The sequence below is a fragment of the Mus musculus genome, chromosome 19 (genome assembly GCF_000001635.26).
Source record: "Mus musculus strain C57BL/6J chromosome 19, GRCm38.p6 C57BL/6J".
In the NCBI taxonomy this organism is placed as follows: domain Eukaryota; kingdom Metazoa; phylum Chordata; class Mammalia; order Rodentia; family Muridae; genus Mus; species Mus musculus.
In genome coordinates, this window is record NC_000085.6 from 8,099,694 (window position 1) to 8,115,766 (window position 16,073).

Below are 16,073 nucleotides of genomic sequence, written 5' to 3' on the forward strand. Positions count from 1 at the left end.
AGCTTGAAATCCCACCAGCAATAGAGGAGTGTTCCTCTTTCTCCACATTCTCGCCAGCATCTGCTGTCACCTGAATTTTTGATATTAGCCATTCTGACTGGTGTGAGATGGAATCTCAAGGTTCTTTTGATTTGCATTTCCCTGATGATTAAGGATGCTGAACATTTTTTCAGGTGCTTCTCAGCCATTCGTTATCCCTCAGTTTAAAGTTTTTGTTTAGCTCTGCATCCCATTTTGAATGGGGTTATTTGATTTTCTGGAGCCCATCTTCTTGAGTTCTTTTTATATTTGCATATTAGTCCCTTATCAGATTTAAGATTGGTAAAGGTCCTTTTCCAATCTGTTGGTGGCCTTTTTGTCTTATTGACAGTGTCTTTGTACAAGTGCCTCTTGCTCTGCCACTCATCATAAGACCTCTGCTGTTCTTAGAGACTGGATCAATACTACCTGACTTGCTCTATCTTCACTGGATCAGTACTACCTTACTCACTCTATCTTGACTGGATTCCAAATAGAAAGAATGATAAGAGTCAAATGCTGAATATACTACAACTTCTGGTTGCTGGACATATAAATACCAAGCTAAAACTAACCTGGAATCTTATTCTCTGCTGGTTAGTCTCACTGCACTGAAAGTTGTTATGTAGGCTGCTGCTAGTCAATTGTCTACATCATTTTATTCAATAATGGACTCTTGGGCCCTAGCAGTAGAGCTAATTCAGCTTTTTATCTATATCGGTATTGTGTGCCAGTTTAAGTGTCTCCTAATGATTTTGTTCATGTTCATATATTAATCATATATTAATGCTGTTTTCAGTTTTGATCAGAGAAGCTTCTTTCAACAGTTTAAGAAAGTTACTAAAAGCTTCTTCTTCAGAAGATAAGTGATTATTAAATTAAATAATTATTAAATGAGTAAGTCGTAAACTAGATGTCTACAACACTATTTCAAAAAATCAGGAACCATAAAGAAAGAGAGTTATAACATAATATAAGCTCTAAAGTTAGGTACAGTGTGATATGTAATGCTGTATTCAAGGCATGACATGACCATTGCACTCTCAACAGCTGTGGTTATCTGCACTAGACATGCCTGAAATTCAGTGAATAAAGTTCCATCATCTTGAGATATGATGGATGATTAATGATTGTTCTAGATGGGGGAGAGGGATTTTTTTAAAATAATGTAGCCTCTTGTATATTGTCCAATGCTCCTATAAATAGATCCTTTAAGAAATCTTAATGTATCATATTAGTTCACCAAAAAATAAAAGACACACAGAGAGAAAAAGTAGTTGAGTATTTGTTGGGAAGAAGAAAAGAGTCAGTTTAATCCCACCATCATCCTATGTTCCTCTTATGCCCTGTAGGGTACTGTGGGATTAATGAAAGGATAAAATGACAATATATATCTAAATGTATTAAATGTAGCACAATAGCATATATCACTAACATTCCACTAAAACAGTTCTTTGTGAATGAAATCCTCTGCAGAAGAATTTTGCAAACTGAATTCAAGAAGCAAAGGAGATAAAACATCAGTGCTTTCAGTCTCATTAGAATGAAACTCTCACATGCAGTGTTCTTAATGACAGCATAGTGCATCTTGGGCACTAACTCATACACATGTGAAGATTGTATTTCCTCATGTCATAACCATCACCCATTATGCTTACCTCCATGGTTAGGGTATTTCCAGAATTCTTCATTCCATTCATGTGTGCAACTTTTCTAAGTTCCTTTAAGCCCTTCTGGGGTTTGTTGGTCACAATCAGCCACCGAGCTGACTCTGACATCCACCTGTCAAGGAAGTTGGAGGGAGAAACAATACTTGTAATGTCATTTTCCATACAAAATTTAACCTTCAAAAATTTGTTTTTTAATTGAATACCTACAATATTCTAATATATCAATCTCTATAATCTTTTGTCGTCTAATAGCTTCATTAAAAGTGAAGAATGATTCAGCCACATAATGCACTGCACTTCTGAAATGCATACCTAGATCCCTAGTGGGGATCTGTCTCCCTCTACCTATTATACATTTGTAGTGTGATGCATGGAACTAGACTATGAGGGATGATTCCACGGACATATACTTTGGGGCCGTGGGTGTAGGGGAAGAGGTGGAAGGAAGAGAGCCCATGTCTGGCCAGAGTTCATGTGCTCTGGGCAGGCGGATGCGGGAGGACTGCTGGACTCTTTCTATGCAGCCCCAGATGGGCATCTGGCTGTGTGAAGCCACTGACCCCACATGGTGGGGGTTGACAAGGGAAAGCTCCAGTTTCCAGGTTCTCAGTCTCCAGCATCCCACACTGGATATGGCAGAGGAGCTGAGGACAGAATAGGGGCCCTGGGGCAGCACTAGGCCCCAGAGATAAGGGAAGAGGGCAGAGGGAAAAGGGGGACTGGATGGTTCCCACACAGGTGAGTGTCTGTAGTCCAGGCCTTGATGAACAGAGACAATCTATGGTTTTAGAGCTTTATTGTAGAAAGGCATGAGGAAAGAGAGGAGAGAGAGAGAGAGAGAGAGAGAGAGAGAGAGAGAGAGAGAGAGACTGGCTATGGCCAAGAGGAGAGAAGGGAGAAGGAAAAGAGAGAAAAAGAGAGAGTAAGAAAGGTGAAGGCTTAGAGAGAGAGAGGTAAAATCTTAGAGAGTGAGAGGTGGGAAAGAAAAAAGAGAGAGAAGGGGAGCTAGATAGTAAGAAAGCTTAAAGAGAGTGAGGAGGGGCCAGGCAGCCCCTCTTATAGTGGTCTTGTTATATTGCTGTTGCTAGGTAACTGTGGGGAGGAGTCTAGCCAGAAGGCCAGAATCTTGGGACATTGTCTACGTGACTGATAGCCACATGCCTCTTTTGTGGGGGCTGTAGGGGTGATAACTTTGACAAGAGCCAGGGTTCCAGGAGACATGGTCAAACCCTACCATCCCATGTAGATGGAAATTACCACCCATCCAGTACCACTGGAGTTCAAGACCTCAGCTCCACTGGAAACCAGGCTGTTTGTGCATAGCCCATTGCCCCACAATATACCAACTTCCTTGTTATAGTATAGGAAATATCATTTAATAATGTGTTCTTTTCTCTAAATGAAAAGCATTGTATAAATTTTGTATCATCCAAATTGCATTTGTAACTTCTTCTAATTAGCTGCTGACATATGTCCTTGCAAGCAAAGTAAAACTGGTCCTGCTTTTCATTTGCATGGTGGAAGCAACTGCATAAGGGCTGGGAACTTGTCCTGGCACTGGGGTTTTCTTCAGATGGCAGCCCACTGGGGTGGAGTGAAGGCAGAGGAGCAAACTTGGTTTTGTGAAAGTGGAGGTTGCTTAGTATAAATAATATTTACTCTCCTTGATTCATTTTTCTAGAGCCAGAAGCCAGTGGCTTCAGACAAATTAATACCTGTTGCTTAAGAGCAGGGGATTAAGTAAAGAATTTATTGCTAGTGCCCCCTTCTCTGGCCAGGCAGCCAGGAGCCCCTCACTGATCAAGCTTGTTAACTCTTCATGAACCAGAGAGGAAAAAAAGAGTCACTCACAGAGAAAACACAAACCAGAAGTTAAAAACGGCTATATCACCTTTTATTACTGGCTTTTAGCTTTTTATAGACAAAAGTTCTCTCTGTATAAAATAATTACCTTATAGATATAAATGTTACAAATAAAATAAAAGCATTAGAATCCTTTACATACACAAGTATGCACAGACACACATACATTCATACACACACTTTCTAGCGGGCCCAACCTTCAGTCATCTCCACAAGTGTTCGTACATGCTTACATATATACACATATACCTACATTCATACATATATATATATATATATATATATATGTATATATATATATGTATATATGTGTGTGTGTATACATATATACATACATACACACAAACATATAAACAAACAGACATATACATATAGATGGATGGGTGAGTGGATGGATTGATGGGGCAGAGCCCCCCCAAGCCACCATATTTATTTCTTTTCCCAGCTTTGGGACAAGTTAAGGTTCATGAGTTATGCTTTTTTCTCCCATTGACCCTTTGTGGGTAGGTCTGATAGTTTTGGTCTTGTTTGTTCTGATATATGGACTCTGTTACTGTTTGAAACTGTGTGTAGAGGCAGTCAAGACAGGTCAGAAAACCCTTACAGAGCAACAAGAGAGTATGTCAGAAGAGGAGAAGGGCTTAAAAAGAAAAAAGAAAAAGAAGGGAGACAGTGTTATCAGGTGGACAGAAAGGACCTCTCTCAAAGACCTTTTGTCTGGAGGTTTGGAGAGAGGTTAGATTCTCCTTGCTGGGATGTCCTATTTTCACCAACCAAGCAGAGCAGAGATATCATGAGCGTCTAGATTTCAAAGTAATCAGGAATTTGGCTGAGTCCATGTGGACGTACGACTTAACTGCCTCCTATACTGTGGCTCAAGTAGAGGCCTTGAATAGACACTGCATGACACAGTCCAATTGGGCAGTCTTGGTGAAGGCGTGCCTTTCACCTGGGCAGTATTTAGATTGGAAAGCCTTCCTTATTGAATTTGCAAATGAACAGGCAGCAACTAACTCTACTGCAGGAAATCCAGCATGGGATAGGGATATGCTGTTTGGTCAAGGTCGCTTTGCACAACAACAGACAGGATATCCAGTGCAGGTGTTTGAGCAGGTGAATCAGATTGCCATAAGGGCGTGGAAATCATTGCCCACCGGTGTTGACAGTGTTGCAGAACTCCAGAGAGACAATGAGGCACTGAATCAGGTAAGAGAGGAGCACTCTCAATTGGTTTGGGAGAGAGGGTCTGTTTGTGTTTCCTCGGGATCGATAACAGCTGCAGGTCCCAGAGCGGCAGACCAGAGCAATTCAAAACAAGTGGAGCTGTGAGGACGTGGATGTTCCTGTGGAGGGCTGGAGGTGCTCCCACTAGTGAGAACTGAAGAGCTCTGTGTTCCTGAAACCATGCCGTTGACACATTCGGGTGTTTTCTCAATTCTTTACATCTAATGCCAGATTTTAAGCCTTAATGGAACTCGAATAGAACCCATCATTGTTGGCAATTTTACCTCTTGGCTTACCTCTGCATTTTCTTACATTAAAGAATGGGTGGGAGTGATTTTGTTTGGTGCTGCCATATGCTGTGGACTGGTGTTCATGCTCTGGTTGGTATGCAAATTCAGAACCCAACAAAAACATGACAAGGTGATTATAACTCAGGCACTTTTAGCTATTGAAAACGGCACCTCCCCTGAAGGTTGGTTATATATGCTCAAGAATTAGTTGGCATCTGAGTTCTCTGCTCTTGCACCCCACGGATTTATGGATCCATTGCACTGGGATGAGAGAGACTCAACGATCATTGATCAGCCCTTGCACATCGCTGAGGTTTCCTCATTGCACGCGATAGGGTGATCATGATTTCCCCACTAATTCATTTTTTGGCTGGCCTCTTTTGTAGAGTTCGCCCTAGGTCATTTAGCAGTTACTGTCACACAGCACTGCGGTATCCAGAGATGAGCAACTTTCCTCATGCACAGACCAACCTAAGATATGGGGCCCAGTGGCAATAGGGTTACCCTATGACGGGAAAGTCTGTGATATTAGAGGAACGACCTAAAACAGGAGCCACGGCGGATGGACATAATTGCACAGACCTAGACCAGCCTCATTTTATTAAAACAAAAAGGGAGATGTGGGAAGCTGTTTCAGAGTGGCAGTTACAGAGTGGCAGTTGCAGAGTGGCAGTTGGCTACTGCTGACCACCACACATACATAGGCAGTAAAGGTTCTTTTGCCAAGATGAGGTTTTGAGAATTGACCAAAGTTAACCAATCAGATGAGAGACAAGTTAACCAATCAGATGAGAGAGAACGCCTCTCCTAGGCCTATATAAGCAGCACCAGTTCTGGGCTTGGGGTCACTTCGCCTCTGCAATCAAGCTCTCCCAATAAACGTGTGTGGAAGGATCCTGTTGCAGCGTCATTCTTCCTGGCCAGTCGAGCGTGCGCAAGATTAAACAAATGTTCAATGTCCTTAGTCATCAGAGAAATGCAAATCAAAATAACCCTGAGATTTCACCTCATACAAAACAGAATAACTAAGATCAAAAACTCAAGTGACAGCACATGCTGGCGAGGATGTGGAGAAAGAAGAACACTCCTGCATTGCTGGTGGGATTGCAGGCTGGTACAACCACTCTGGAAATCAATCTGGAGTTTCCTCAGAAAATTGGAAATAGTTCTACTTGAAGATACAGCTATACCACTCTTGGGCATACACCCAAAAGATGCCCCATCATACCTCAAGGACACCTTCTCCTCTATGTTTATAGCAGCCTTATTTTCAATAGCCAGAAGTTGGAAACAACCCAGATGTCCCTCAATGGAAGAATGGATACAGAAAATTTGGTTCATTCATGCAATGGGATACTATTCAGCTATTTAAAATGAGGACATTATGAATATTGCAGGCAAGTGGATGGAACTAGAAAATATCATCCTGAGTAAGGTAACTCAGACCCAAAAGGACATACATGGTATGAACTCAGTGATTGGTGGATATTAGCTAAAAGTGCAGGGTACTGAGGATAAAATCCACAGACAGTAAGAAGTGTAGCAAGTTGAAAGGCCCAAGTGGGAATGTTTCAATTCCACTGAGAAGGGGGAAGAAAATAACCAAGGGAGGCAGTGGTAGGCAGGGACCTGGGTGGGAAAAGGGAAGGAGGAAAGGGAAACAGCACCAGGTTTGGTGGGGAGGAGCTCAGAGGGCCAAGAGAATAAATTGAAATAAGTAGCCCTGGGAGCGGGATGTGTGGGGATCCTCTAAAAGTAACAGAGACCCGGGAGGAGAGAGACTCTAAGGAATCAATGGGCATGACCTTAGTAAAAATTCCCAACAATGGGGAGAGAGAACTCAAGAGTCCACCTCCAGTAGACAGACAGGGCCTCAAGAAGAGGGACAGTGTTACCAACCCACAGTCAAAATATCTGACCCTGAATTGTTTCTGTCTAAAAGAACTGCAGGGACAAAAATGGAGAAGAGACTGAAGGAAAGGCAGTACAATGACTGGCCCAACTTGGGATCTATCTTATGGGAGGGCACCAAGGTCTGACACTATTACTGATGTTATGATATACTTACAGAAGGGAGCCTGGTATGGCTGAAGGGGAGAGTGACCCCATCTGAAAGCCAGTAGTGTCTACTGACTCAGACCCCTGGGAACTCCCATAATACTGGCCCACCAACCAGGAGGATACATGGGCTGCTCTGAGAACCCTGGCACAAATATAGCAGAGATCTGCCTGGTCGGTCGTTAGTGATAGAAATAAGCTGAATCCTTGAGAAAACTTTAGGCCCCAGGGAAGGGGGAACTTGGGTAGTGGGGGAGCACCCTCTAGGAGGCAAGTGGGAGAAGGGATGGGATGAGATATGTGGGATGGAGGACTTGGGGGCAGGCCATGATTTGTGTGTTAAGTTTAAGAAAGATTTAGCTGAGATTTTGGTTAGAGACTTTTTTTTAATGTCTAAGCCAGTTTTAGGGCTGTTCCCACGTGGAGAGATCAGCAATTCATGTTACCTCTCCTGTTTGGTCTTCTAGAATTTCTCTTTCCTGTCTGTAGCAAAGATCTCTAGGTGACCTTTCCCAATCATATCTGATCCATATTACTCAGGAAGGCATATCCAAAGCCTTTTCTCCTTTCCTGTCAATACAAATACAGAGCTTCTCTCCCAAAACAGCATGTCTTTGGTCCAGAAACCCAAAATCAATTGGTTCAATTTAGCCACCTCCTTTTTTGTAGGACCTGACCTCTTTCACTGAGGATTAGTAATGGCAGTAATACCACCAGACTTATAACAACATTCATTTTGATAATTAAAACAACTCAAAGCAATTAAAACAATTTTAAATAATTGTTATTATCTGTTGATATAGGTTTTCTCTTTATCTCCATGTATTTGTTTCCTACATTTGAGATCAAGGCCTGAATTTCTTTATTTTTCCATGTATACTTAAGAGCACTTAAAGCAGTTACCACTATTTCTCCCTTCTATCTTTAAAACAGTGCCATTTTCCTTTGTTCTTCCCTTCTAAGGAGATTGGTATCTGTGGATATATAACTATATCCCCTTTGTCTTTATATGTCTTGGATTAGCATCCTTTCCTTTGTATTTAAATTTAATTAAATCCCCTTCTATTTTCCCTATGAGCCTAATCTCAGGCTAATTTATGAATGAATGCCAAGCTAAGCTATCCCAGAATTCCCCTGTTCCAAGAATCTGGTTGCTTGTGAAGCCAGTCCAAAGGAAGAAAGGGGACAAAAATGGAGCAGAGATTGAAGGAAGGGCCATCCAGGGACTGCCCAACCTGGGAATCCATCCTGTCTGCAGACACCAGACCATAGAGTGTTGTTATGGTCAAGAGGCACTTTCTGACAGGAACCTGGTGTGGGTGTTCCTCAGGAGGTCTGGCCAGCAATTGACAAATGCAGATGTGGATGCTTAGAGCCACCCATCTACTGAGCTCAGGAATCCCATGGGGAAGCTGGCAGTAGGATCAAAAGAGTGGAGGGGGATTGCAATCCCATAGGAAGAACATTGGCTAGCCAGACCAGTGCTCCCAGAGACTAGACCACTAACCAAGAAGTGTATAGGGAGGGATTCATGACTCCAGATACATATGTAGCAGAGGATAGCCTTGTCTGACAGCAATGGGAGGGGAGGGCCTTGGTCCTGTGGAGGTTTGATGCCCCAGCATAATATAGTAGTAGGGTGGGAGAGGGTAGGTGGGTGAGGGAGCACCCTCATAAAGGAAAGGGTAGGGGAAGGGAGTGGATGTGGGATGATGGGGGGAGGGAGTGGTGGATGGGTAACTAGGTAGTGGGATATCATTTGATATGTAAACTAATGGAATGATTAATAATAATGAAAAAAGACAAAAATGAAATAAAATAATAAATCTGGGTGGTGGTTCACTGCCTGCCTAAATGGTCTATGTTCCCAAATAAAAAACTCACATGAGTGCAGACTACAGAAGTGACACAGTTTCTGTGACAGGCAGAAGCTACACAGCTTCTGGGACAGACCCCTTTTCAGGTTCCAGACATCCAGGCACCTTCCCACCAGAGGAAAGGTGTTTTCCCAGGAATGCTCTGTCAGAGCAGGTAGGGAAGTCATCTTGGGTCCCGGAAACCTCAGAGACTAGTTTGCTCAAGTGAGAGTGTGGACTACAGAAGTGACACAGCTTCTGGGACAGGCCCGGTTTTGGGCATTTATCTTCAGCCAGGAGGCAGGTCTGAATGCCAGATATCTGTGCACCTTCCCTGCAAGAGGAGAGCTTACCTGCAGAGAGTAGTCTGACCACTGAGACTCAGGAGAGAGCTAGACTTCCAGTTCTGCTGACAGAGGCTAACAGAATCACAGGAGGAACAAGCATCAACCAGAGACAACTATAACAACTAACTCCAGAGATTACCAGATGTCGAAAGGCAAACATAAGAATCTTACTACCAGAAACCAAGACCGCTCATCATCATCAGAATCCAGCACTCCCTCCTCAGCCAGTACTGGATATTCCAACACACCCGAAAACCAAGACTCGGATTTAAAATCATATCTAATGATGCTGGTTGAGGACATCAAGAAAGACTTTAATAACTCACTTAAAGAAATACAGGAGAACACTGCTAAAGAGGTAAAAGTCTTTAAAGAAATACAGGAAAACACAACCAAACAGGTGATGGATTTGAACAAAACCATCCAAGACCTAAAAAGGGAAATAGAAACAATAAAGAAAACCCAAAGTGAGACAATGCTGGAGATAGAAAACCTAAGAAAGAGTTCTGGAACCATAGATGTGAGCATCAGCAACAGAATACAAGAGATGGAAGAGAGAATGTCAGATGCAGAAGATTCGATAGAGTACATGGACACAACAATCAAAGAAAATACAAAATGCAAAAAGATCCTAACTCAAAACATCCAGGAAATCCAAGACACAATGAGAAGAACAAACCTACAGATAATAGGTATAGATGAAAATGAAGATTTCCAACTTAAAGGGCCAGCAAGTATTTTCAACAAAATTATAGAAGAAAACTCCCAAAAACCTAAAGAAAGAGATGCCCATGAACATACAAGAAGTCTACAGAACTCCAAATTGACTGGACCAGAAAAGAAATTCCTCCTGACACATAAGAAACAGAACAACAAATGCACCAAATAAAGATGGAATATTAAAAAGCATTAAGGGGAAAAGGTCAAGTAACATATAAAGGCATGGCTATTAGAATTACACCAGACTTCTCACCAGAGACTATGAAAGCCAGAAGATGCTGGACAGATGTTATGCAGACCCTAAGAAAAAACAAATGCCAGCCCAGGCTACTATACCCAGCAAAACTCTCAATTACCATATATGGAGAAACCAAAGTATTCCATGATAAAACCAAACTCACACAATATCTTTCCACGAATCCAGCCCTTCAAAGGATAGTAAAGGGAAAACACAAACACAAGGACAGAAACTAGAAACTAGAAAAAGCAAGAAAGTAATCCTTCAACAAACTTAAAAGAAGACAGCTGCAAGAACAGAATTCCAACTTTAACAACAATTACTTTTCTTTAAATACTCTTAACATCAATGGACTCAATTCCCCAATAAAAAGACAATGACTGACAGACTGGCTACACAAAAAGGACCCAACATTTTGTTGCTTACAGGAAAACCACCTCAGGGAAAAGGGCAGACACTACATCAGAGTAAAAGGATGGAAAACAATTTTCCAAGCAAATGGTCCAAAGAAACAAGCTGGAGTAGACATTCTTATATCGAATAAAATTGACTTCCAACCCAAAGTTATCAAAAAAGACAAGGAGGGGCACTTCATACTCATCAAAGGTAAAATCTATAATCCCAGCACTTGGGAGGCAGAGGCAGGCGGATTTCTGAGTTTGAGGCCAGCCTGGTCTACAAAGTGAGCTCCAGGACAGCCATGGCTATAAAGAGATTAAAAAAAAAAAGGTAAAAATCTACCAAGATGCCAAGATGAACTCTCAATTCTGAATATCTATGCTCCAAATACAAGGGCAGCCACATTCATTAAAGAAACTTTAGTAAAGCTCAAAGCACACATTGCACCTCACACAATAATAGTGGGAGACTTCAACAACACACTCTCACCAATGGACAGATCCTGGAAACAGAAACTAAACTGAGACACATGGACACTAACAGAAGTTATGGAACAAAGGGATTTAATTGATATCTACAGAACTTTTATCCTAAAACAAAATGATTTTCCTTCTTCTCAGTGCCACATGGTACCTCCTCCAAAACTGACTATATGATTGGTCACAAAAACAGGCCTCAACAGATACAAAAATATTGAAATTATCCCACAAACCCTATCTGATCACCACAGACTAAGGCTGATCTTCAAAAGCAACATAAATAATAGAAAGTCAACATTCACGTGGAAACTGAACAACACTCTACTCAATGATTCCTTGGTCAAGGATGAAATAAAGAAAGAAATTAAAGACTTTTTAGAGTTTAATGAAAATGAAGCCACAACATACCCAAACTTAAGGGACACAATGAAGGCAGTCCTAAGAGGAAAATTCATAGCCCTGAGTACCTCCAAAAACAAACTAGAAAGAGCATAAACTTGCAGCCTAACAGCACACCTAGAAGCTTTAGAACTAAAGGAATCAAATTCACCCAAGAATAGTAGATGGCAGGAAATAATCAAACTCAGGGCTGAAATCAACCAAGTGGTAAAAAAAAAAAAAGAACTAATCAAAGAATCAACTAAAACAGGAGCTGTTCTTTGAGAAAAATCAACAAGATAGATAACAAGCCAGATTAACTAGAGGGCACAGGGGTAGTATCCTAATTAACAAAATCAAAAATGAAAAAGGAGACATAACAACAGAACCTGAGGAAATCCAAAACATCATCAGATCCTACTACAAAAGGCTATATTCAACAAAACTAGAAACCCTGGATGAAATGGACAACTTCCTAGACAAATACCACGTACCAAAGTCAAATCAGGATCAGATTAACCATCTAAACAGTCCCATTTCTCCTACAGAAATAGAAGCAGTCATCAATAGTCTGCCAAAAAAGACCCGGGACCAGATGGGTTTAGTGGGGAGTTCTATCAGACCTTCAAGACCTAATTCCAACTCTCCTAAAACATTTCCACGAAATATAAACAGAAGGCACTCTACTCAATTCATTCTATGAAGCCACAATTACTCTGATACCTAAACCACACAAAGATCCAACGAAGGAAGAGAACTTCAGACCAATTTCCCTTATGAATATCGATGCAAAAATACTCAATAAAATCCTCACAAACGGAATCTAAGAACACATCAAAACGATCATCCATCATGACAAAGTAGGCTTCATTCCAGGGATGCAGGGATAATTTCACATACAGAAATCCATCAGCGTAATCCACTATATAAACAAACTCAAAGACAAAAACCACATGATCATCTTGTGAGATGCTGAGAAAGCATTTGACAAAATCCAACACCCATTCATGATAAAAGTTGGAAAAGATCAGGAATTCAAGGCCCATACCTAAACATAATAAAAGCAATCAATAGCAAACCAGTAGGCAACATCAAACTACATGGAGAGAAACTCAAAGAAATCCCACTAAAATCAGGGACTAGACAAGGGTCCCTCTTTCTCTCTACCGATTCAATATAGGACTTGAAGTTCTAGCCAGAGCAATTCAACAACAAAATGAGACAAGGGGATACATATTGGAAAGGAAGAAGTCAAAATATCACTATTTGCAGATGATATAATAGTATATATAAGTAACCCCAAAAATTCCACCAGAGAACTCCTAAACCTGATAAACAGCTTCAGTGCAGTAGCTAGATATAAAATTAACTCAAATAAATCAATGGCCTTTATCTACACAAATGATAAATGGGCTGAGAAAGAAATTAGGGAAACAACAACATTCACGATAGTCACAAATAATATAAAATACCTTGGTGTGACTCTAAGGAAGTAAAAGCTTGTATAAGAACTTCAAGTCTTTGAAGAAAGAAATTAAAGAAGATCTCAGAAGATGGAAAGATCTCCCATGCTCATGGATTGGCAGGATTAATATAGTAAAAATGGCTATCCTGCCAAAAGCAATCTACAGATTCAATGCAGTTCCGATCGAAATTCCAACTCAATTATTCACTCAGATAGAAAGGGCAATCGGCAAATTCATCTGGAATAATAAAGAACCTAGGATAGCAAAAACTATTCTCAACAATAAAAAAAAAACTCCGGTAGAATCACCATGCCTGACATTAAGCTGTACTACAGAGCAATTGTGATAAACACTGCATGGTACTGGTACAGCGCTAGACAGGTAGATCAATGGAATAGAATTGAAGACCCAGAAATGAATCCACACACCTATGGTCACTTGATCTTTGACAAGGGAGCTACAAGCTTCCAGTGGAAAAAAGACAGCATTTTCAACAAATGTTTCTGGAACAGCTTGTGGTTATCATGTAGAAGAATGTGAATTGATCCATTCTTATCTCCTTGTAAAAAGCTCAAGTCTACATGGATCAATCACTACACATAAGACCAGAGACACTGAAATTTATAGAGGAGAAAGTGGGGGCAAGCCTGGAAGATATGGGCACAGGGTAACAATTTCTAAACAGAACAGCAATGGCATGTGCTGTAACATTAGGAATCGACAAATGGGACCTCATAAAATTGCAAAGTTTCTGTAAGGCAAAAGACACACTCAATAAGACAAAAGGCCACCAACAGATTGGGAAAGGATTTTTACCAATCTTAAATCTGATAGGGAACTAATATCCAATATATACAAAGAGCTCAAGAAGCTGGACTCCAGAAATTCAAATAACCCCATTAAAAACTGGGGTTCGGAGCTAAACTAAGACTTCTCAACTGAGGAATACCTAATGGCTGAGAAGCACCTGAAAAAATGTTCAACATCCTTAATCATCAGGGAAATGCAAATCAAAACAACCTTGAGATTCCACCTCACACCAGTCAGAATGGCTAAGATCAAAAATTCAGGTGACAGCAGATAGTTGCAAGGATGTGGAGAAAGAGGAACACTCCTCCACTGCAGGTGGGATTGCAATCTTCTACAACCACTCTTGAAGTCAGTCTGGTGGTTCCTCAGAAAATTGGACATAGTACTACCGGAAGATCCAGAAATACCTCTCCTGGGCATATTCCCAGTAGAAGGTCCAACTGGTAATAAGAAAACATGCTCCACTATGTTCATAGTAGCCTTATTTATAATAGCCAGAAACTGGAAAGAACCCAGATGTCCCTCAACAGTGGAATGGATACAGAAAATGTGGTAAAATACACAATGGAGTACTACTCAGCTATTAAAAACAATGGATTTCTGAAATTCTTGGACAAATGGATATATCTAGAGGATATCATCCTTAGTGAGCTAACTCAATCCCAAAAGGAGTCATTAGATATTCACTCACTGATAAATGAATATTAGCCCAGAAACATAGAACACCCAAGACACAATTTGCAAAACACAAGAAAATCAAGAAGAGGGAAGAACAATGGGGATTCCTCCTTAACAAAGGGAACAAAATACCCATGAAAAGAGTTACAGAGACAAAGTTTGGAGCTAAGATGAAAGGATGGACTATCCAGAGACCACCCTACCTGGAGATCCATCCCATAATCTGCCACCAAATCCAGACACTATTGTATATGCCAGATTTTGCTGAAGGGACCCTGGTATAGCTGTCTCGTATGAGGCTATGCCAGTGTCTGGCAAATACAGAAGTGAATGCTCAGTCTTCTATAAGATGAAACACAGAGCCCCCAATGGAGAAACTAGAAAAATCACCCAATGAGCTGAAGGGGTCTGCAGCCCTATAGTCTGGAACAACAATATGAACTAACCAGTACCCCCAGAGCTCGTATCTCTAGCTGCATATGTAGCAGAAGATGGCCTAGTAGGCCATCACTGGGAAGAGAGGCCCCTTGGTATTGCAAACTTTATATGCCCCAGTACAGGGTAATGCCAGGGTCAAGAAGTGGGATTGGGTTGGTAGAGGAGCAGGTTGGGGGGGAGGGTATCGGAAACTTTCAGGATAGCATTTGAAATGTATATTTAAAAATATCTAATAAAAAATTTAAAAAACCAAAGACTCATATGACCTTTTTATTTTAATACATCTTAAACAGTACAAGAGCTGGGCCACTACCTAACTTCCATGCTGTTAATTCTGAGTTATTACTTACTAATTCTATATACCACCTTGGGCACTCTGGATTAATTTATGGTGCCCTCTGGGCCATAATTTCTTAGCCCAGAGCCTGGGATCCTCTCCTTGCTTTTCTACCACATTGCAGCCTCTGTCTCTCCTTTGTCCACACACTGTACCCAGCATGGCTTATCTACCTCTTCCTTTTCTCCTCCTGGTCCCAAGCCCTGGAAATTCTAAATTCCTGCCTCTTTCTATTCTCCCCAGCTATTGGCTATTGGCATCTTTATGTACCAATCAGAACAAACTGGGGTCAGGTTCCCAAAAACTACATGCAGACACTTGTGCAAGCATTTTATGGGGAACATAGCATTTGTAATACAGCAACTACATATGGGGGCAATATTTATTCAAAACCATCACACTGTATATTGCAGTAAGTATAATCACCTTGTATTTGGTGAATCAGTGCTGCTACTCCCTGGCATCTGCCACCTCAGGAGCCAAATTAAACACATTGTCTTTAATTCATCTGAATGACCAACAGCATATCTAATACTATTATCTGCCACAAGAAAAAGTATGACAATAAAACTCTACAAATGATCTGGGGCCTCTCTCAGCAATTTGTGTCTTATAAGGATTAATGATGGACATGTCTTCTGGGACTTCTCACTGTGGAGGATTAGGTTTTTAAAGAATAGCTGCTCTAGCATTGCAAATAAATTAGCACAATATATGCATATTATACATATATGTGTACATATATATCTATGTATATATACATATATATATGAGATTTATTAGGATGGTTTACAGGCTGCAATC

General features: G+C 40.9%; 1 protein-coding gene across 6 annotated transcripts in view; it reads right to left on the reverse strand.

The window, feature by feature from the left end:
- The window catches only part of Slc22a28 (solute carrier family 22, member 28), a 70,025-nt gene that overhangs the window by 37,736 nt on the left and 16,216 nt on the right, over nt 1-16,073 (reverse strand). For all 6 annotated transcript variants that reach the window (XM_006527179.3, XM_011247277.2, XM_011247278.2 and 3 more), the window contains one exon: nt 1,677-1,800. In XM_006527179.3, coding sequence (XP_006527242.1) covers nt 1,677-1,800 — 124 coding nt within the window. The remainder of the gene's footprint in view (nt 1-1,676; nt 1,801-16,073) is intronic.